This window comes from Perognathus longimembris, chromosome 14, assembly GCF_023159225.1.
Source record: "Perognathus longimembris pacificus isolate PPM17 chromosome 14, ASM2315922v1, whole genome shotgun sequence".
Classification (NCBI taxonomy): domain Eukaryota; kingdom Metazoa; phylum Chordata; class Mammalia; order Rodentia; family Heteromyidae; genus Perognathus; species Perognathus longimembris.
Window position 1 is genome coordinate 6,414,140 of NC_063174.1, and position 22,986 is coordinate 6,437,125.

The window sequence follows — 22,986 nt, forward strand, 5'->3', positions numbered from 1 at the left end:
ATCCTAGCTCTCCTAGGCAAAATTCCAAGATCCAGTCTAAAAAGTAAAGGGTTAGAGCCTACCCAGCAAGTGCTAGACCTGTGTTCAAGCCCCAGTATTACCAAAAAACAAAATATGTTACTATATGATGGGCATTTTGGTAAATACTAATGGAAAATATTGAATTGAATCAAGGGTAAATATATTTCAACATTTTTTAATATGGAGTCTATGAGTTCTACATTAATGATGTTTAAAAAACATTTTTCCCCTAAGGTACTCATTTATGATAGATTTGGCCAAGATATAATTTCTCCTCTGCTGTCTGTGAAAGAACTGAGAGACATGGGGATCACTCTGCATCTGTGAGTTTAAAGTATTTCTATTATTAGTGTTTATTTTCAAAAACGTTTTGGAAGAATTATTTTGACCACCCTAAATCAAATTCCTAAGGAATATTTGAAGGGAAAATAATCTTGGTTTATAACATATAGTATAAACAATTTTCCCCTATATCTTCCTTTATTCAGCCCTGATTTCTGAGATTAGAAATTAGTCCTTATGCTGAGATTCTGTCTTAGATTATCTTTTCTTAAGGACTTGGTTGACCGTATGTAAAGTTAAAGAACTGATACTCTTAAGCTGTCTTCCCTCTTTTTATAACTGTTGTTTGATTTGTGATGCTTGGGATTGAACACAGGTCCTCACACTGACTGGGGACGCACCTTACCACTTAGCTTATGTCCCAAGCCTCAGCTGCATCAACTCCAAATCCACTTTTCACTGCGTGCGTGCGTACATGCGTGCGTGTGTGGGTGTGTGTGCACGCCCGCGCGCGCCTGCTTCTGTGACCTGTATTATAATTGATTGCCTGTTGTAGTGGACAGCATTCTTTTTAATAATACATTAAGTATGCCCTAAAATTGGTAACTCCCCTACATTTGATGAAATATGCTATTTGACAGGGCACTGTCCTGAGCTTTTTTGCTCAAGGCTAGAGCTCTACTACTTGAGCCACCGCTCTGCTTCCAGCTTTTTGGGTAGCTAATTGGAGCTGAGAGTTTCATAGACTTTCCTGCCAGGACTGACTTTAAGCAACTGTGATTACAGGTGTGAGCCACCAGCACCTAACCTGTAACCTGTCAATTCTTACAAATTAAACAGAAGCTTAATATGCTGTCTTTGGAAATTATTTAATGTACATAGCTTACCCTAGGCACTTTAAGTATTTACCTTCTTTGTTTTACCAGTGAAAAGGCCAAAGTTTAGAAAGTTGAAGTGATTGTCCCACAAGTAGACAACTAGTTAAGAGCTGAAATGTGCCAGATTGCTTGACCAGTACCGTGCTTTTATTCTACTGAGGCATCTGGTTCAGTACCTAATAGGAGTGAAGCCGAACTCAGTACTTCCCCAGGAGTAGCAGGTTGGACTGCCCATTAGGAAGTACACAGGGGTTGCCCAACGGCAGAGCACAGACAGGCCGCACAGCTCCCATGAGGAAGTCCAGCGGCCCTGGCCTCAGCCGCAGCCTCCCTGTGTGTGGAAAATACTACCTCAATTACTTTGGGTTCTTCAAGCTAATTTGGGCTGATTTGTAGGGAACAATAACCATACGTTTCCAGAACATCAAATGGTAATAGTAGTCCTTTAGGCATTTGTACAGCCATATCATTATCCTTCTCATTGTTAGTAGACAGACAGAAGAAAATTATGAAATGTAGGTCTGCCAGCAGTATGTACCTCTTTCTTTTCTTGATTAAAGAAAGATGAATAGACAAAAAGACAATGTTCTAGAAATAGAATGTTACTCTTACTTACTGATAGAAGCTTGCTAAAATCTTAGGAAGAATAAAGAGGTACTGTGATTTAACACTATCTCCTAGGTAATATGTAAGACCTGTATTCTTTTAAGAAGCAAAAATACAGAATTCGATAGTGGCTGGAAAGTTCAGTATCAAAGTATGCTTAGCATGCACATAGCCCTGCCCCATATATAGAAAACAAGCACAAAAAAAGAATGGATTAAGTCTTTAAGTTTTAAGGAAATTTGTTTGGAAAACATAGTTGAGGCTGAGAGCATAGCTCAATTGTAGCGTCACTGCCCAGCAAGCATGAGGCCTCAGACCCCAGTATTACCACCCCCCTCAAGAAAAGGAAGGACAGTAATGCTTAATTTCATATGTGGTTAAATTTTTCATTGCTTCTAAAGATTCCTCCAGCTTACTGCTTTCCCTTTTGGGAAAAGCTTCACGTTCTTCCATTTCTGCCCCTCATGTTTCTGTTTTTAAAAGGAGGGGGGGGGGGAATTTTTAATGTGCTTCAGTTTTCACTTGAAGAAAGTGATGGTAGGAGAATTAATCAAATGGTAGGAGATGTTAATCAAAATAAGTGATTGAAGAGTTACTTAAAATAAGTCAAAATGAAAACTTAAAATAAGAATTAATTAAAATAAGTAACTGAAACAGCAAATGAAAAGAGGAATTAGGCTCCAACCAATAAATACAGTTAATAATGATTATTCCTATATGTATGTTACTGTTGCTTTGTTTTTATTTTTGAAGGAAAAACTGGGTTAACTAGTGGATTCAAAGCAATAAATAGGAGACCCCGTATGGAAAACAAACTAAAAGCAAGTGTTGAGGGTATGCATCAGTAAATTGAATCCCCAGTACTATCTAAACAAACACAAAGAGTAACAAAAGAGCTGATAGAGCACTGGCCACTGTCCTTGAGCTGATGAATGACCTGGGGAGAAACTTTCTAAACTTTCCTTAAGTAACCAAGGACATTCTCTGTGTCTTCTAGGCTTTTGCACTCTGATCGAGACCCGATTCCAGATGTTCCTGCAGTGTACTTTGTGATGCCAACTGAAGAAAATATTGATAGAATGTGTCAGGTAATACAGATTCTTACTTTACCTGACACTTGAAATTATCTGACCATTTGAATTTTGAGACCAACTTGTCAAAAAATATCCATTTGCATATTAAGACAAACTTCAAACCATGTCCAGTGTAGTGATTCTGAAATTCCTTTAAATAGCTCCCCCCTTTTTCAGACTTGTTCTGAATTTTAAATTCATTAAAAGTTTTAAGTGTTTGGTTGTGGCCACAGAAGCATATGCTCCCAGCCCTTTTTGTTTTTTTCAGTCCTTGCACATAAACCAACCTCCCTGTGTTTGTGGCATCAGCCCTGCTCAGCTGCCTTCACACAGGAGTACATATGACTGTATTTAGCAATATATACAGAGTTGATAACATATTTGAGGACATAATTTTCTAGATATCTAGGCCTATGACTTAAGAAAATGACAGATTTTTATTTTTAAAAATTCATATTAGGGGCTGGGGATATAGCCTAGTGGCAAGAGTGCCTGCCTCGGATACACGAGGCCCTAGGTTCGATTCCCCAGCACCACATATACAGAAAAAACGGCCAGAAGCGGCGCTGTGGCTCAAGTGGCAGAGCGCTAGCCTTGAGCGGGAAGAAGCCAGGGACAGTGCTCAGGCCCTGAGTCCAAGGCCCAGGACTGGCCAAAAAATAAAAAATTTCATATTAAATTTCTCTACTTTTTAAGTGATTAAGAAGAAATAGTTGGGGCTGGGGATATAGCCTAGTGGCAAGAGTGCCTGCCTCGGATACACGAGGCCCTAGGTTCGATTCCCCAGCACCACATATACAGAAAACGGCCAGAAGCGGCGCTGTGGCTCAAGTGGCAGAGTGCTAGCCTTGAGCGGGAAGAAGCCAGGGACAGTGCTCAGGCCCTGAGTCCAAGGCCCAGGACTGGCCAAAAAAAAAAAAAAAAAAAGAAGAAATAGTTGGAGAATTAGTAACTAATTCTGATATATCTGTATGCAGTGAAGGAGGTATTTGTTGTATCATCATATTGCCAGAGCAGTACAAGTAGTGTCTGCCTATACTCACAAGTGCGTAATTATGTTAGATTGTATAGTAATTCTCCTGGTTCTTGTTTTGTCTTGGGGTTTTTTTTTCCCCCCTTTTTCTTTCCATTGAGGTAGGATCCAACTGTAACCCTGGATGCCACAAATCTCACATTCCCCCTCCCTCGGGACCTTCTGAGTCCTGCACACTACACGTGCTATTTCAAAGCAGTGTTGTGCTCTGCTATAACTAATAGTAGCATCTTGTTGCATATGTAAGTTCATGATAAGACACATTTCAGCAACCGTATTGCTAGTATTTCTTAGTAAGTATATTGTCTTAGAATAATTTTAAATGGTCATTTATATAACTGGCCTTTTGAATTTGTATCTTACATATATACAAACCCTTACTGTTAGTACTAAAATATTTTTATTTACAGTCATTTTTTATACTGTCTGACAAGAATGAAATATTCATTGTGTTTTTTAGGACCTTCGAAATCAGCTCTACGAATCATATTATCTAAATTTTATTTCTGCTATCTCACGAAGTAAACTAGAAGATATTGCAAATGCAGCATTAGCAGCTAGTGCAGTAACACAAGTAGCCAAGGTAAGACATTTAGATGATGGAAGATAATTTGTTAATGTAAAATTTAACAGTAATTAGTTGGTATAGTTATCTTGTTAACAAATAAGACAACCTAAGCATTTTTTAGACTTACTGCTTTTAGAAACAGTTTCGGTCATGTAAATTGGCTTCAGCTTAACCTAGGGGAGAAAAAAATCAAACTAAAAGAATCAACTATTGGGTGAATTTGAAAAACAAAAAAATTTTAAAGTCAGTTTTTGTTTTAGGCTATGATATCATTGTAGCTCAATTTAGAAATAGTTTGACATTTTATTCTTATAAATTGTACTCCAAGTATTGACCATGGTTTTATCTGTAATAGTCATTACAGATATCATTTCCATTTCCAAGCTTATATCATTTCCAGTTTTGTCTTCCATAGAGAGTACAAAGAGTCTCCACTGTGTTCTGTACAACAGGCTAGCAATCACAGTAGCATTTTAATCAGTTTGAATTTCAGCTATATATAAATTCATAAAACATATTCCAAGTAGCCTTTAGTTTTCTGTGCTTCTTGAATTTTGAGAAGATGTAAATGAAAATTCTAGGAGACTATAGAAGACATGAAAGGCTGAATCTGTCTAGGTTGTTTTTATTCTTGTGGTCCACTGCTACTTCCGGCTGATTTTTGAAGTATCTTCCATAATGTTTTTACCAAAAGTGAAAATGATAATTTGCAATTTATTTAACAGTATTTCAAGCAGATATAAATTTTCCTCTTTCTTTGCACTTCCAAGGAACTGAGATAATGTTCCCCCACTAAATTTGTTTTTTTTTAATTATTGTATGACAACAATACCATGACTTTCTGAAGAAAGTATGATATTACAGTGAATATAAAATATACTTGCTTGAATTTTGTTTTCTGAAAATGTTATTCTCCTACCTGGTAGTCACTGATCAGAGTGTCTCGATCAGAGTGCAAAACCAAAAGACACAGAGAATGTCCTTAGTTACTTAAGGAAAGTTTAAGTTTCTCCCCAGGTCATTCATCAGCTCAAGGACAGTGGCCAGTGCTCTATCAGCTCTTTTGTTACTCTTTGTGTTTGTTTGGATAGTACTGAGGATTGAATTTACTGATGCATACCCTCAACACTTGCTTTTAGTTTGTTTTCCATACAGAGTCTCCTATTTATTGCTTTTAATCCACTAGTTAACCCAGTTTTTCCTTCAAAAATAAAAACAAACTTTTTATAGTTTAGTTTTGTTTGTTTTCTAATATTCTTAATTCTTCATAGTTACCCAACTAGACAAACTACTTAATACAGCTTTTAGTTATTGAATCTAATTGTAATTTTTCCAATTTTTGCCATTAATAGATTATATCAAACTAAAATTTTAGTACATTTTTAACTTTTGCTATTGTAAAAATTTACATTCCTTTCCTTTCTAGGTTTTTGATCAGTATCTCAATTTTATTACTTTGGAAGATGACATGTTTGTACTGTGTAATCAAAATAAGGAGCTTGTTTCATATCGTGGTATGTGAAAATACAAATTTTGCAATTCATTGTTAACAAAAATGTGTGGTATACTATAAGTAAAAACTAGTGAGTATGGGGGCTGGGGATATGGCCTAGTGGCAGGAGTGCCTGCCTCATATACATGAGGCCCTGGGTTCAATTCCCCAGCACCACATATACAGAAAATGGCCAGAAGTGGCGCTGTGGCTCAAGTGGCAGAGTGCTGGCCTTGAGCAAAAAGAAGCCAGGGACAGTGCTCAGGCCCAGAGTCCAAGCCCCAGGACTGGCCAAAAAAAAAAAAAAACTAGTGAGTATGTCTACTATACTCAAAATCAGGTTAGCTTGGAACAATAGAGCTTAAAAGATTTCTACAACATAGAAAATAATTTCCAGACTAAATTCTGTTGTACATAAGCATAAATTTGTCCTGTTAATAATTACGTCCGTTTTCTGATCTCTTCTGTGGCCACCCAACAATACTCATAGATTTTGTTGTTGTTTTGTGCCAGTTCCGGGGCTTGCATTCAGGCCTTGGGTGCTGTCCCTGAGCTGCTCTTGCCCGAGATTAGCACTCTACCATTTGAGCCACAGCACCACTTCTGGCTTTTTCTCAGTAATTACTGAGATAAGACTCTCATGTATTTTTCTTCCCAGCCTGGCTTTGAACTACACTCCTCAGATCTCAGCCTCCTGAGTAGCTAGGATTACAGGAGTGAGCCACTGGCACCCAGCATCATAGATTTTTTTTTTTTTTTTTTTTTGCATGTGGTTTTGACCACCATCAGAAAAATAATAATACATTTTTTTAAATCAAAACTTTTTCATGCTGACTCCATATCTCATTTGAGGCAGAGAATCCCTCAGTTGTTCTCACATTACTGATAGTTGGGTGGTAGTAATATTCATGTTTATTAAGTTTTAAATTAGCAGCTTTAAAGCCTAAGCCTAGGTTTCCTTGAGCCTTTATGTTAAACTTATAAGTGTTGTATTATTTATAAACCTGCTAAAAATAAAAACAAAAGAGTTTTTATTTAACCAATTAACTTTAAATTGTACAGACTAGTCTCTTTGTCAATCCCATTTAACAGGCCCAATCAAAAAACTTAAGTTGGTTAAAATTCCCTTAGACATTTTATATCACATTTATAAAACACTATATTAAAGTTTTTTAATACTTCACAAAACAAACTTATAAAAACATGCCCAAATATTTTAATCTCTTTTAAGATAACTTTTAATGAATCTCAAGTTCAATAAACATTCAAATACTTATAAATTTAATTATATTTTCATATATCTATCAACTTTAGATATGATCACAAGTCTGAGATTTTTTTATTGTCAAAGTGATGTACAGGGGCTGGGGATATAGCCTAGTGGCAAGAGTGCCTGCCTCGGATACACGAGGCTCTAGGTTCGATTTCCCAGCACCACATATACAGAACACGGCCAGAAGCGGCGCTGTGGCTCAAGTGGCAGAGTGCTATGCTAGCCTTGAGCGGGAAGAAGCCAGGGACAGTGCTCAGGCCCTGAGTCCAAGGCCCAGGACTGGCCAAAAAAAAAAAAAAAGAAAAAAAAAAGTGATGTACAGAGGGGTTACAGTTTCATACATAAGGCAGTAAGTACATTTTTTAATTTTAAAGTGGAATCAAGTGACTAATTGCCCAGGTCTTAGTGATAATAGTAATAATCACTCTGCATTCAGTGTTTTAAGTACATTACAATATGCAATTTTTACTCCTCAGAATAACTTCATGAAACAGCTACTATTATTATATAATTTCCATGTTCCAAAGAAACAAAAGGCATAGCTGTTTAAGAAGCACCTTTACTTTTGATCACGAAGTAACAGCCACTGTAGCTTTACTGAAGGCAGGTGCTTTCTATCCAAAGACAGTACTCTTTTCCATTATGTACTTATATGGCACAATCTCACAAACATTGTAAATGTTTTAACTAAAACCTTCTATAGATATTTCTGAACATATAACACTATTGATTTGTTTGTATCTCATCTTTTTCTAAACTTTCTATGGATTGGTAAACTAATTACCCAGCAGAGGAAACAAATGTCTCATCTCAGTCAAACTGAGACTATTTTCTCAGATAGAACCATGTTTTTTGATCAGTTTGGCATTATTGACAGATAGTTTGCCACTGTTCCCATAAGCAAAGGGCTAGGCTGGAAGACTAAAGGGCTGTATACTTCTATATCTGCTTTCCCTGTGCCAAGTGACTGACAGAATAAAATGGAATTCGTATTCTCATAAGTCTTATCCTGATGCCACTTGTTTGATCTGATTCAGGTGGATGTTGGTCTGTAACACTTTAGTAATGGCACATTTTCTTCATCTCGATTCTGTATTGCCTAATGAAATTCTTTGTTGTCCTTGGGTGAATCACACATTCTTTAGATTCTTTGACTTCTCCAATTGGATTCTTAGCCAATTTCCTCTCAGCTAATCATAAGTTATTAAGAAATTAAATATTTTAGTGATTCATTGAACAGCTATTGTCTACTTTGTCAGACATTGGCCTAGATTTTTTTTGTTTTGGTTTAGTTTTTTTGTTTGTTTTGCAGTCTTGAGGCTTGGACTCAGGGCCTGAACACTGTCCCTGAGCTTCTTTTGCTCAAAGCTAGCACTCTACCACTTGAGCCACAGAGCCATTTCCAGCGTTTCCTGTTTAAGTGGTTCTGAGGAATTGAACCCAGGGCTTCATGCATACTAGGCAAGCACTCTACCACTAGGCCACATTCCCAGCCCATGGCTTAGATATTTTGAGAGATGAAAAGATAAATAATCAAGGTCTTTGTTAAGGACAATCTTCACAGCAGTGTTTCTTTTACTGTAGCTCCAAGGGCTGTGGTGCTTTAACCCTCTAGAGATGCTTGATAAAATGCATATTTCTTAGTTGCTTAGAGGAAAGGGCTAAGAATCCTTTATTTGCTAAAAGTTTCCAGAAATACTTTTTTAGTTCCACCATGTCCCCGGGACAATTATTTTACCTACAAAAGTTTAGAATCTATATAGGTGCCTTCTTGTGAGCCAAGAAGAGTATTGAAATAACATAATACAAAGGAAATGATAGGTGATGTTTGTTTTATTGTCTTTTTTGACAGAAGTTGGTTAATGGAAATAATAGTTTCTTGAGGCCATGTAGTGTTTATGAATAAAGTTACAAAATACAGTATTATTTTCCTATTTGTTTTGACAGAAATTTTGTGGTTTGTTTGATAGAAGTATTATTACTATTATGATACTGAGATAGGTTTGTTTGTGACTGTACATGGCTTTTTTTGTATTGTTGGGGGAAAGGAGATGGTTGAGGGAGTAAATATATACTTGTTCACTTTTTAAACATTTATAACAAAAGCCAGGTGCTGGTGGCTCATGCCTGTAAGCCTAGTTGCTCAGGAGGCTGAGATTTGAGGATCATGGCTCAAAGCCAGCCCAGGCAAGAAAGTCTGTGAGCACCAAAAAGGCACCATAAAAGCACCAAATTAATCACCAATAAAGCCATAAGTGGAACTGTAGTTTTGCAAGTGATAGAGCCTTAGCCTTGAGCACAAAGCTCAGGGACAGTACTCAGGCCCTGAGTTCAAGTCCCAAGAACTGTACATACAAAATTATTTATAGCAAAAGTGTTCACTGGAGTCTTATAAATGTTATCAAACTACTAGTTAACATAACTAGTTGGCATAAATTTTAATCACTGTTTTTCTCCTTATGTTACTTTAGCCATAAATAGGCCAGATATCACAGACACAGAAATGGAAACAGTAATGGACACGATTGTTGACAGCCTCTTCTGCTTTTTTGTTACATTGGGTAAGTTTTCAAATTTCTCTATTTCTTCAAACTAAATCAATTATTTAGCACCTCCTCATTTTAATCTATCAGATTTTAATGCAATCCTTTTCATGTATTGAAATTTATAGACTCTCTACCATTGGAATACAGTAGACATTCTAGATTATATAAAAAATGTAATTGTTCATATAACTTAATGAGTTATTCTATTCCTCTTGAATAACCAGTAGGCTTTTTGTTTTGGATTTTTGTTGGTAGTGATGGTGTAAGGCTGAATCGGTCCTGAGGGCTATCCCTCAAGGGTAGCACTCTACCACCAGAGCTGCAGCTCCCTTTTTGGTTTTCTGGTGGTTAATTGGAGATAAGAGTCTCATGGACTTTCCTGCCTCTCGGGTGGCTTTGAATTGTGATCCTCAACTTCCTGAGTAGCTAGAATTACAGGCAAGAGCCACCAGTCTTCCAGTAGGGGGGGTTTGAGTTAAGGTTTTGTTAAATACTAGATGTCTTGGCTGTAACTTTCTAATACGCTGCTCCAATGATTTTATGACAGCTTCAACCTGTATGAATCCTAATTTTCTTTAAATATTTCATCATAAAACTTCGCAGTCAGGCACCAGTGGCTCATGCCTTATGACCCTAGCTACTCATGAGACGGAGACCTGAGGATTGTTGTTCATAGCCAGCTCAGGCAGAAAAATACGATTCCACAATTCCACTTAACCACCAAAAATCTGCAAATAGAGCTGCGGCTCAAGTGTTTTGCTCCAGCCTTGAACAAAAAAAAAAAATCTTAAGGGACAACGCCATGTCCCTGAGCTGGCACAAAAAAGAAAAAAGAAATTCAAACATAATTTATAGAGAAATGTGCTTGATAACTATAAGAAAAGAAAAGAAAAATACTAAATTTACATATAATATTAAACTACCCTAAAATTTTTTAATGTTCTCTTAGATCACCTAAAATTGCCAAAATTGTATTTAATATCTCATATATTACTTTATACTTAGCTATTTCTAATAGATTTGTTAAGAGCTTTGATTAAGTAGGGCATTGGTGGCTCATGCCTGTATTCCAAGTTCCTAAGGAGTCAAAGATCTGCAGGATTGAAGTTCAAAGCTCACTTGGGCAAAAAGTTCACAGGACTCCCATCTCCAAAACTAAAGCATCAAAAAACTGTGCTGAAGGCTTGGCTCAGCACAAGGCCCTGAGTTTAAATGATTGTTACCATCGATTAATGAACTGTACCTTACAAATGAAAAAAGAACCAGATATCTCCTGTTTTCTTTTTATTATTTGTCCTGTGTGCCCTATAAAGTAGAAATTGCCCTTAGGAGAACTTGCTTCTTTACCTCCATTCAGTTTCTGCATCTGTACTCTCAGTACCCTCCAATGAGTTTGGTTTTTTCTGCTTGTTTACTTTTGTCTTGCTGGGGTTTGAACCTAAGGCCTCACACATTAGGTGGAGTTCTACCACTGAAGTACATCCTCAGCCCTGTTGTGTTGTAAGTATGTGTATGTAACTTCTAGTTATTAAACAAACATAATTATCTTTTTATTTTGCCATTCTATATAATCTCCAAAAGTTTGCCTATTCCCAGGGTTATTAAGAACATGATTATTTTTGTTGGCTCACAACTATTTTCAAATGAATGGTATTTTTCTTCAGTGACTTTAGGACAAATTAAAAGTCCTAAACTGATGCCACCAAACAAAAATAAATAAATAAAATCTCTTTGGATTTCTGCTTTCTTTATTACCTAGAAGGATCATTCTGAAACCTGTTTTTACCCCAGATTTTAAACCCTTTTGTGTTTGTAGCCAAAATTAACAGCTGTTGCTAACATTTCTTGTAAAAACAGGTGCTGTTCCTATCATTCGGTGTTCAAGAGGAACAGCTGCAGAAATGGCAGCAGTGGTGAGTTCATGCAAAATCACTTGACTATGAGAACTGTGTGAGTTGTTTTCTCATATGAACTTCCAGATAATATCTTAATTGCTATGATATATTTTGAGTACTGGTGACAAATATTTTATTACATTGGGATTTCACTAAAGATTAAAAAGTAATCACTATTGGTCAGGTGCCAGTGGCTCATGATTGTAATCTTAGGCTAAGATGTGAGGGTCTAAGTTCAGAATTAGTCTGGATAGAAAAACAATGATCTGTTAGTTGGAATAAAATTACTTACTCTTTTTTTTTATTTCACCCTTATTTCTTTTTTACTGAATGTTTATTCCTTGTCTCTTAAGTGGCATTATACATTTATGTTCCTCAAAATCATGTAGTATCACCCTAATTTAGCAAATATTTGTATTTATCAGGCGTATAACTACTTTTAAAATAACTGCATTTTAAAGGTATCCCACTGTTAGATTAAAATGCTCAGTAAATAGTCTAAAAGAAATTTGTTAAATGTGTTAATGAAATTAAGTTTCTTTTAAATATCTAAAATATCATGATAATTACTGAAAAGGAAAGCCAAGAAAATTCATGGACATTTTTGAGCTTGGTAACCTCAGTAAATCTCTCTCACTGATGGAAGGCTGATTTCCTTCAAGTATTTCATTTCTTGTCAGGGACCTTTGCACCCTGCACTAGTCTCTACTTTCTCCCATGCAATTCAACATTTTCTCTCTGGTCAGTCTTTGGTTTAGTGGAATAATGCTTAAGGAGAGAGGATAGGTCAATTCATACAGTTCAGTATGTTCTGTACCTAAAGTAAACTCAGTGCTTAGCTAGAAAGTCCTTATTAGGGAAAGCAGGCCTGACACACAGAAAAAAAGTCAGTGGTCTCTTTCAAGTGCAAGTTATCATGGTACTAAAATAATGAAAAAGTTAAAATGTTTCATTGCAGGAATCACTGTCTTATTAAGAAATCTTACATCTCTGGGTTACAAAACTAAGAACTTAGCTACATGACATTATAAGAAAGTGTTAATAGTTCATTTAAAATTTGATTTTTCAGAAACTAGATAAGAAACTTCGTGAAAATTTAAGAGATGCAAGAAACAGTCTTTTTACAGGTGACACACTTGGAGCAGGCCAATTCAGGTATTTTGTTAATATACTTAAACAGCATTTGAAAATAAAAATGTAGCATTCGCATTGTTGTTTTTCTTGTGTACTAGATTATCCCTATTCTTCTAAGACAATTTCTTTTTTATAAGGTAATCAGAGTTCTGATCCAAATTGTCCCTGAAATACAAATGGAAGATTATTCATTTTGTCTTTTCTTGGTAAAAATTTCTATAAGGTTTTATCTGTAGGATAAATGTTTCTGTTTATATAGCTTTGAAGGTCAGAACCTGTTTCAGTTATAATTAAACCTCTTCATAATACAAAAGAAAAAAAAGGAAAAACTATCATACTTGGATTTCTTACTGACTTTATTTCTAAATATCCATTCTTACAATGAAATTGTAAAATATTTAACTTGCAAAGTATTGAGGTGATTGCTGTTTCTAACATGACCATGTAACTTCAGAGTTATTCAGTACTCAATTTTTATTAAATGGAAGTATGAAAAATTTCACCATTGTACATTTTTACTATTAATAGTAGTGGAAAATGTTGACAAAGAGTAAATGCAAACCAATTCAAATGTCTAAGAATTATTTAAAGAAGAGAGGATTTTGGAAATTTCTTAGTTGGACTAATAAAGCTATGGGGAAAAATGATACCCAGAGAAATAGCTTTTCTCTATCAATAAAAATTTCCTATAACAGTCCATATACTTTATTTCAAGTCAGTTTTGATGGATCACATACTTACCTGTTAATCCTATAATTTGTAGTTAGCATTCCTTGGCCACCTTAATTCTCACATTATTTTAAGCTGTTCTCTGATTTCTTTATTGGTCTTAAGTATTCTTCAAAATGTTTCTCAGTAAGCATACCAGAGTAAACACAACAAATTATCATCTAACTTTCTAAAAATTAATGCAAACACAGTCATATCTTAATAATTTCCTATCTCAAATGTTGCCATATGGGCCTTAGAAATTAAAATAAAAGCACTGTTTTATTTGGGTAATTTTAAACACTGCTTCTCATGACAATATTATTGTCTTCTTAATTTCTCGGATACATTTCTAAATTATTTTAATCAAGTTACTGGACTATTGTTAAATTTACTTAACTCCAACCATAGGTTACTGATTCTCAATCAAGACAGTTTTTGTTCACAGACATTTGGTAATGTCTAAAGACACGTTTGGCTGTCAAAGCTGAGTAGATGCTACTGGAATCTAATGTTGTGTATTATAGGCTATTTAAGAACATCCTGTGATGTTAAACCTACTGCAGTGCACCAGATGAAATCTTCTAATAAGGAATTATCTAATGTTAGTCATGCCTAGGTTAAGGAACCTTTCTGAGGATATACTTTCTACCTACTCTCGCCTACTAAATGATAGTAGGTGGTGATACTACCCTGGCTTCTTAGCCCAGAATCAGTGAAGTTAGAAAAGTTCACAGACCTATGCCCACAAGGGTCAGAGGGAGGATAGGAACTTGCTCAAAGTTTACTGCCCATGTCTTTGGAATTATCACAATGAAATCCCCTTGTATTATTACTGTATAATTCATTTAAAAGGGTCAGAGATGTCTCGCAAAAGGGAATATATAGCTAATATAATCAAGTAGCATTGACTCTTGGAAGCCAAAAATATTCCTGATAACAATAATACTTCTAAAGAAAATCTTTGAAACTTCCATAGACACATGGTAACTGAATGACTTTTGTGCCTCAGGTTGCTTTCCCATCTAAATTGTAACGTAGACTCCAACAGTTCACAAGTGTCATATTGCCTTGTTTCTTAAGTGAGTAGTGATATAACTAGGTCCCCTGTGGCTTTATGTGTTTATTTTGTACATTATAATGGGGTAAGATTTTTGAGACTCTTCTCTAAAGTAGACATTTTTGATTTATGCTTTTAGAAAATAAAGTCATAATTTGTCATTTATAAAACTGCCATTGTACTCATTCTGCTCTTCCTGGATCTGAATAACTATGCCTTTTTATCTGTTTTTTTTCCCCAAAAATGTGGAGTACATGAGAAGCAACTTAATAACAAAAATTATTTGTAAAAGAATTTGGATAGACATCTTTCTTTAAGGAAGTTCCCTAAATAAGATCTGCCAAGCTAGCATCATACATAGGTTTTAAGTAGTCCAAATCATTACTATGATTCACTCAATATATTCTATATACTGGAAAGTTTTAGGAAATTTGAGGTTTATATCCTGCTAGAAAGATTCATACAATTTTTTAATGTATTTACAGCTTCCAAAGGCCTTTATTAGTCCTTGTTGACAGAAACATAGATTTGGCAACTCCTTTACACCATACTTGGACATATCAAGCATTGGTGCATGATGTACTGGTAAGAGGCTGACTACAGCACTTATTACTAAAATATGGTAACATTTTGTAGTAGTCCCCTTAGTTTAAGAGGAACATCCCCCACTATTGAAGCAAAGTTGAGAAAGATGAAGCTGAAAAGTATTAATAAAAAAGAATGATGTGAATGCTAGAGATTAGTGAAACACTGAAGTTTAAATTACAAGTTTGTGATCTTTAAATTATACAGTAAGTTAGTGGTATTGTTGCCAATAATGGGGGAAAAGAAACCAAAAATGAGTAGCCATATATATTTTTTTCATATTAAGTAAATTCTTAAAATATATGTTTTACCTGGGGAAAGAACCTGTAATTTCTTTTTACCCAAGGATTAAACTTTGTTTTATGGTAACAATAGATTTTTGCTTTAATGATACATCACTTTGTAAATTGTGTTTCATTTTAAACTTAATTTTGGAATGCCTTATACGGGGTTTAAAAGTTTCATAACATTTCCTCACACATAAAGTATTCCAATGAACTTCACTATCCTTTGTGACTCTCCATTATTAAAACAATTTTTAACAAGTTTAATTTTCTTTTCTTTTCCTCTGCTAGTACTAGGGCTTGGACTCAGATCTTCCGCTTTTTCAAGCTACCACTCTAGCCATTCATCAAGTTCCAGCTTCTTGCTGGCTAATTAGACATAAGGTTCTCTCAACTTTGTCTGCCGGGACTAGCTTCAAACACAGTACTCAGATCTTAGCCTCCTGACTAGCTAGCTTATAAGTGTGATCCACCAGAACACAACTGTCTTTGTCGTTTTCATACATGCCAATAACATGGACCATATTAATCCTTTTCACCCTTTTTATTAACCTTCCCCACTCTTTTTCCCAACAGTCTCTCCTTTTATTTGTTTTTAGTGATTACAGCATACATTTTCTGAAAGATTCCCTATATCTAATTTCATGCTTAAGACAAAAAAAAAAATCATGATTGCAAAGATTGCCTGCAATGTCATAAAAAGGACATGTGACCTAGGTAACAGATGATTTGGCTTAAGAGCTTATCTCTATGAACACAATTATTAGTTCTAAAATGTTTACATAAAATATATTCTGGATTACTGATGGGAGTTAGCAGTTCTATACACTTTTCTGACCTAGAGTCTTAGTAGAGAAGGCAAGAAGAATCAGAGGAACTGTCAGTTAAGCACTAAGTAATAAAACACAGAAGCTGATTTTAAAAGATTAAGTACAAGATTAAGAGTAACTCATTTCAGGCTAAACGTGGTGGTTTGTGTCTGTAATCTCATCTACCCAGGAGGCAGAGATAGGATGGAAGTTTGAGGTTAGCATGAGTCAAGTTAACATGGTCCTGTCTCAAAAGGGAAGGTTGACATTGTGCTTGATGCTTTTCATCCAGCTACTCAGAAAGTGTGGGATTTAGGTCTGAGGCTGACCTGGACAAAAGCACAAGACACAAACCTATCAGTAAACTAAAGCAAAAAGCCCTGAGGACATGGCATAAATGATAGTAGTACCCAGAAGTCAAATTCAAACCCCCCCATTGTAGAGAGTAAAACAAACAAAAACACAATACTCTTGTTTTCCTGAAACTTACAAACGTATATTTAGGAGGAGGGAGGGAAAAATGAATAATTATGTAATGTTAAGGTAGAAAGTACTGTAGAGGAGAATAAAGTGGATAATAATGAACATAATTGAAATCTTGAAATAGGATAGACATTTGAGAAAAGACCTAAAGGAAATAAAAGTAGAATATCATATACCCATGTTGGAAATGAACATTCCAGGTATAAGTGTTCCAGATAGATTTGATGATACGCATGCCAAATCTAGAGTTGTTGTAGGGCAATAGATCAAATAAGGGTCCAGAGTATGAGCTGTGTGAAAGCGTTAAAAAATCAACTCAGAGAGCTACAAGGGATAGCCATTTGACATTCACTTGTAGCAAATGACTACAGAAGTAGGACAGATTTTAGATTTTGCCCATGATTATGTTACAAGAGACAACAGCATTCAGTGTAAGGATTACCTCTTCACTGCCACCAGCACAAGTTTAGAGAAGACTTTAGAGCACACATAAGATCTTTCCTAACTCCTGAATTTACAGTTCTAGATTCCTTCTTGACTCCTTTCGATAGAGAAAAGAGGTCTGGGGCTGGGAATATGGCCTAGTGGCAAGAGTGCTTGCCTCCTATACATGAAGCCCTCCATTCGAGTCCTCAACACCAAATATATACAAAAAGGCCAGAAGTTGCACTGTGGCTCAAGTGGTAGAGTGCTAGTCTAGAGCAAAAAGAAGCCAGGGACAGTGCTCAGGCCCTGAGTTTAAGCCCCAGGACTGGCAAAAAAGAGAGAGAGAGAGAAAAGAGGTCTGTCTGTATAGAAGATGAAGTACATATACAAGTAAGTTCAGCATAAATAAATATGCTCTGAAACCTTATTGACAGAAGAAAAAATTGGGATAGGAGATCTCCCCAAATCCTCCAGTAGTATTGGTCCTCTTTGAGCATGAATGAGAATAAGTTTTTATACTATTACACTAATTTTTATTTTCTAGTCTTTTTTTAAATTTTTATTGTCAAACTGATGTACAGAGAGGTTACAGTTTCATACATTAGGCATTGGATACATTTCTTGTACTGTTTGTTACCTCTTCCCTCATTCCTCCCTCCCCCCCCCCATTTTCTAGTCTTGATGTTTAAACTTCATAAAATCAAAGATAGTAAAGCTAAGTATTAGGACTGGTTTTGTTTTAATCTTCACATAATGAGTTCACAGTCTTTGGAGAAAGTGGTTATAATTGCACAAATTAAAATGACATAATTCTGTTCATTTTAATGAAGTTTCTAGATGTGAGAAAACTATTATTGAGTTGTCATAAAGTTATAACCACACCATCACTTGTTAAATTTTAAACATTAGCTACAAGAATCTTCAGAGCTTTAAAAATTCCCATTATTATACCCTTGACATCCACAAGATGGAGTAAAAGTTCTACGTAGAAAATAAAATTGTAGCTTGATTTTTTAATGTTATCTTTGCCTAAAAAATCTAGATTACTTATATTAGACCTTTAAAACAACTATAGCTTCCCTAAGTGTTTGAAATATGATTACTTTCATTTAAGATGGGATATGCCCTCACCTAAACACAGAAAAACTTTTTTTTATTGTAAAAGTGATGAGCAGAGGGTTACCGTTACAAAAGTAAGGTTGTAAGTAATTTTAAACACTCTTACACGCACCCTTATTTTCTCCTGCTTACCACTCCCCACTCCCCTCCCCACCAACTTGTAAAAGTCATTTCTAATGTGTCTAGTGACTATTGTTCATCCTTTGTCCTGCTGTTTCTGTGATCCTCCAGATAAGCTTATATACAAGACAGGGGGTATAGAATACTAGAACAGAAAGAAAACAAAAATAACTGCATACAGGACATAGAAAGAACCTCTTTCCATTTCTTGGTGTTCATTTTGATACCCTTCATTATGTATGGTTCTAGGCACTTAGTGATTGGGCTATTGTGATCCCCTGCTAAGAATATCATAGACATATTGTAGTTATTACAAATGAGGGAAACCATACAACTTGTATTTCTTTGTGCCTAGCTTGCTTCCCTTAATACAATTTTTTTCCAGGTCTTCCTTCCATTTTCTTACAAATGAGGCAATGTCATTCTTTCTGATAGAGGCATAGAACTCCAGTGTGTGTGCATGTGTGTGTATATATACATATATATATGTATATATACCACACCTTCTTTTTTTTTTGGCCAGTCCTGGGCCTTGGACTCAGGGCCTGAGCACCGTCCCTGGCTTCTTCCCGCTTAAGGCTAGCACTCCGCCACTTGAGCCACAGCGCGGCTTCTGGCCGTTTTCCGTATATGTGGTGCTGGGGAATCGAACCTAGGGCCTCGTGTATCCGAGGCAGGCACTCTTGCCACTAGGCTATATCCCCAGCCCCTTACCACACCTTCTTGATCCATTCATCTACTGAGGGGCATCTGGAATTGTTCCATATTTTAGCTATGGTAAATAATGCTGCAGTGAACATGATTGTGCTGGTAGCTTTAGTGTAGCTTTGTTTATGGTCATTTGGGTAAATGCCCAGGAGTGGGATTACTGGTTCATAGGGGAGCTCTATGTTTAATCTTTTGAGGAACCTCCATATTGCTTTCCAAAGTGAGTGAACAAGTTTACACTGCCACCAACAGTGTAGTAGGATTCCCTATTGGCCACATGCCCACCACCATATGTTGTTATTAGATTTCTTGATAATGTTCATCCTAACTGGGGTAAGGTAGAATCTCAATGTTATATTGATTTGCATTTCTTTTATGGCCAGAGATATTGAGCATTTTTTCGTGTGTCTATTGACTATTCATATTTCTTCTTAAGAGAAGTCTCTCTTTAAGTCTTTAACCCACTTGTTAATGGGTGGTTGTTTCATAGAGGATTTGTTTGTGAGGGGGTTAATTTTTTGAGCTGTAAATATATTTTAGATTATGAGGCCCTTGTCTGTTGTATAGCTAGTGAAGATCTTGCAGTCTGTGGGCTTTCTATTTATCGTGCTAGCTATGTCTTTTGCCATGCAGAAACTCTGCAGTTTAATGCAGTCCTGTTTACCCAGCCTTTCTTTGATTGGTTGTGTTTCTGGATCTTTATTAAGAAATTTCCACCTGTGCCAAGCAGCCCAAGTGTTTCTCCTATTCCTTCCATAATATTTTCAGGGTATCTGCTTTTACCTGAGGTCTTTGATCCATTTGGAATTGAATCTGATACAGGGTGACATATAAGGATCTAGCTTCAGTTTTCTACATATGTATAGCCGATTCTACCATCACCATTTGTTGAAGAGGCTACCTTTCTTCCATCCTTTTTTTTTTTTTCTTTTTTTTTTTTTGCCAGTCCTGGGGGTTGGACTCAGTGCCTGAGCACTGTCCCTGCCTTCTTTTTGCTCAAGACTAGCACTCTGCCACTTGAGCCACAGTGCCACTTCTGGCTGTTTTCTATATATGTAAGTGCAGAGGAGTCAAACCTAGGGCTTCATGTATATGAGGCGAGCACACTTGCCACTAGGTCATATTCCCAGCCCCTTCCATCCTATTTTTTTTTTAGCTCCCTTATCAAAGATTAGGTGGCCATAGGCCTGCAGGTTCATTTCTGGGTCTTCAGTTCTATTCCATTGGTCCTCAGGCCAATGGAAGCCAATACCAAGCTATTTTTATTACTATGGCTTTGTAATAGAGTTTGAAGTTTGGTATTGATATTCCTCCAGCACTGTTCTTCCTGCTAAGGATTGGAAAAACATGTTTTGTAATGTTCCTTCCTTGTCAGGATAGAAGAAGCAAAACCAGCAGCTAGAAAGTCATGACTTCTTTTTATTATGTCTTAGTTGTGGGCAGGATGAATTTGATTCAACTGAAAAGAATTCTTACCCTGTCAAAGGGATAGCATCATCTTCATCTCATCTTGCCTTTTGTTTGGTTTTCATCTTTCCAAATTTGGAAATCTTTTAAGACTTTGCTTCTGACTCTTACTGAAATGTTAAATTGCATTTCATACTAATATACATAGGCATCTTATTAAAATGTACCTTTTTTTGCCACTCAAGAATACTACAAGAAAAAGTTTTAAGTGTTGTCAGAGAAGCATTTTTACATACTCATTTTCTTAAAGATGTGTGATTGCAATATAAAAAAAGCCATATTCAAAGATTGATACTTTGAGTCCAAGGTTGATCTTCTTTTGATCCTCTAGTCCAGTGTAAAACCTCTTGGATAACAACTATGTTAGCCTACTTTTAAGCATTTTCTTTACAGTCAAACGGATAAACTTTTACACATTTAATCCAAACTAATGGATATTTTACCATACTTACAGACAGGAAGTTCCTATTGAAATATGTAAACTAAATAAAAGCAAAAGATGTGATTTTATTCTTTTTTAATGGAATTCAGAATATCACCATATATGTTGCTCTCACTGATCTTGGGCCAAATTCTTAAAGGCAAAATGAATTTGTTTATCTAATTTTGATACTACCATTTTCCCCTATAGCCCAAATACTTAAAAACTAAAATTTTATAACATTTGTTCCATATTGGTAATAGAACATTTTATAAGAATTTTCTTTTCAACTAAATGATTCCTAACCTGTTTTAAATTAAGTTATTCTATCCTTTTGTTGATTTGCTTTGGTGTTTTGAGAAAAAGTGTCACTATTATCCCAGAATGGCCTTAGAATTTGCCCTGTAGCCCAGGCTGGCCTCAGCTCAAGATCCTCATTCCTCACCCTTACTGTAGCTTTTTTTGTTTATGTTCATTTGCTTTTCTCTCTTTGTCATCATTGACCTGAGTTCAGTGGTTCTATATCAATACTTTGTGATAGAAATATAATTACTGTTGTCATTGTAGTGTTAGATTTTTTTCTCTTTTTATCATCAACTTGCTATACAAAGGGGTTACAGTTACATAAGTCAGGTAATGAGTACATTTCTTTTGGACAGTGTCACCCCTTCTCTTGCGCTATCCCAGTTTTTCTCCTGTGTTCCCACCTACAAGCGGTTAAGTTCACTTTCAGCATAGTGTCTAGTGAGTACTACTGTTATATTTGTTCACCCTTTATCCCTCTATTTCTGTGAATCTTAGATTTTTTTTTAGTAACCACATTAAAAAAGTGAAAAAGAGTAACAAGAGAAACGTATTTTACTAGTATATCTTCTATAATATTTCTAAAATCAACTTAGATCATATATTTTATATTTTTGTTTTCATATATAAAATCCTATCATTTTGGTGTATATTGTATAATTATATCACATCTCAATTTATGATAAGCATATTCAAGGTACATAATAGTCACTCATGACTAGTAATAATGGTTTGGGACAGTATAGTTCTTAATTATAAGACTATGATTTTTGCTGGTCCTGTGTCACACCTGTAATCTAGCTATTCAGAAGTCTGAGATCTAAGTTTGGAGCAAACCCAGGCTGACAAACGCAAGAGATTTATCTCCAATTAACTGATAAAAATCTAGGAGTAGAGATGTGGCCCAAGTGGTAGAGTGCTAGCTGTGGACAAAAATCTGAGTGAGAGTATAAGGCCTCATTGAAGTTCAAGCCCCAGTACTATCATAAGGGGAATAAACTGGCCCCAATTCTTTACTGGCTTAGAGAATGAATAAATTGCTTAGACACAGGGACTGGTAGAAAATGTTTGTGTATTGGCAGCAGAGTGTGTATAGCCTGAATTTCCAGCTATGATTGCTAAGGTTATAAGTAACTCTGCTTTAGTAACATTGGACAAGCTTCTCAAAATGCTGACCTTGGACTCTGAACTAAAATAGGTTAGATGGTTCAGCTAAATCTAAACCCTTCAAACTTAAGTGGCACAAAATAATATTTCTTCATAGCCTTTCTGATTCTTGTCCAATTTGCACAGTCAAGGAAGAGCTCTGCTTCTAAGTCACTCAGATTCAGGATGATGAAACTCTATATTAGACATTCACTGCGGCAAGGGAAAAACAGCATGGTTCTACTGTTTTTTTAAGCATTTTTCTTATGTAAGAAATATTTCAAATAGAAAGAAAAAAATGAAGGACTTGGGGGATGGCACAAAGGTAAAAGGCCTACCTAGAATATGTGAGGGCCTTGACTTAATCTCCTGGACCACAAGAAAAACTCATAAGGAATTCTGGAGTATAACCCAATCCACATCATTATATTATCTTACAACATAAATACTTCATGTATATGTAAAAATGTTTGTGCTTTTTATGCCCAGAAAAATAATAAGTTTATCGTATTTAATACCAGTTCCATATTCTTGTTTCCTAATTAT

At 35.7% G+C, this 22,986-nt stretch overlaps 1 protein-coding gene across 3 annotated transcripts in view; it reads left to right on the forward strand.

The window, feature by feature from the left end:
• Positions 1-22,986, forward strand: part of Scfd1 (sec1 family domain containing 1) — a 71,197-nt gene that overhangs the window by 4,955 nt on the left and 43,256 nt on the right. Inside the window, exons 3-10 of one of the 3 annotated variants that reach the window (XM_048362833.1) lie at positions 256-344; positions 2,785-2,875; positions 4,354-4,476; positions 5,888-5,975; positions 9,698-9,787; positions 11,630-11,685; positions 12,737-12,822; positions 15,055-15,154. In XM_048362833.1, coding sequence (XP_048218790.1) covers positions 256-344; positions 2,785-2,875; positions 4,354-4,476; positions 5,888-5,975; positions 9,698-9,787; positions 11,630-11,685; positions 12,737-12,822; positions 15,055-15,154 — 723 coding nt within the window. Of the gene's footprint in view, positions 1-236; positions 345-2,784; positions 2,876-4,353; positions 4,477-5,887; positions 5,976-9,697; positions 9,788-11,629; positions 11,686-12,736; positions 12,823-15,054; positions 15,155-22,986 lie in introns of all 3 variants that reach the window. The other 2 variants (XM_048362834.1, XM_048362835.1) reach the window with 2 other exon arrangements.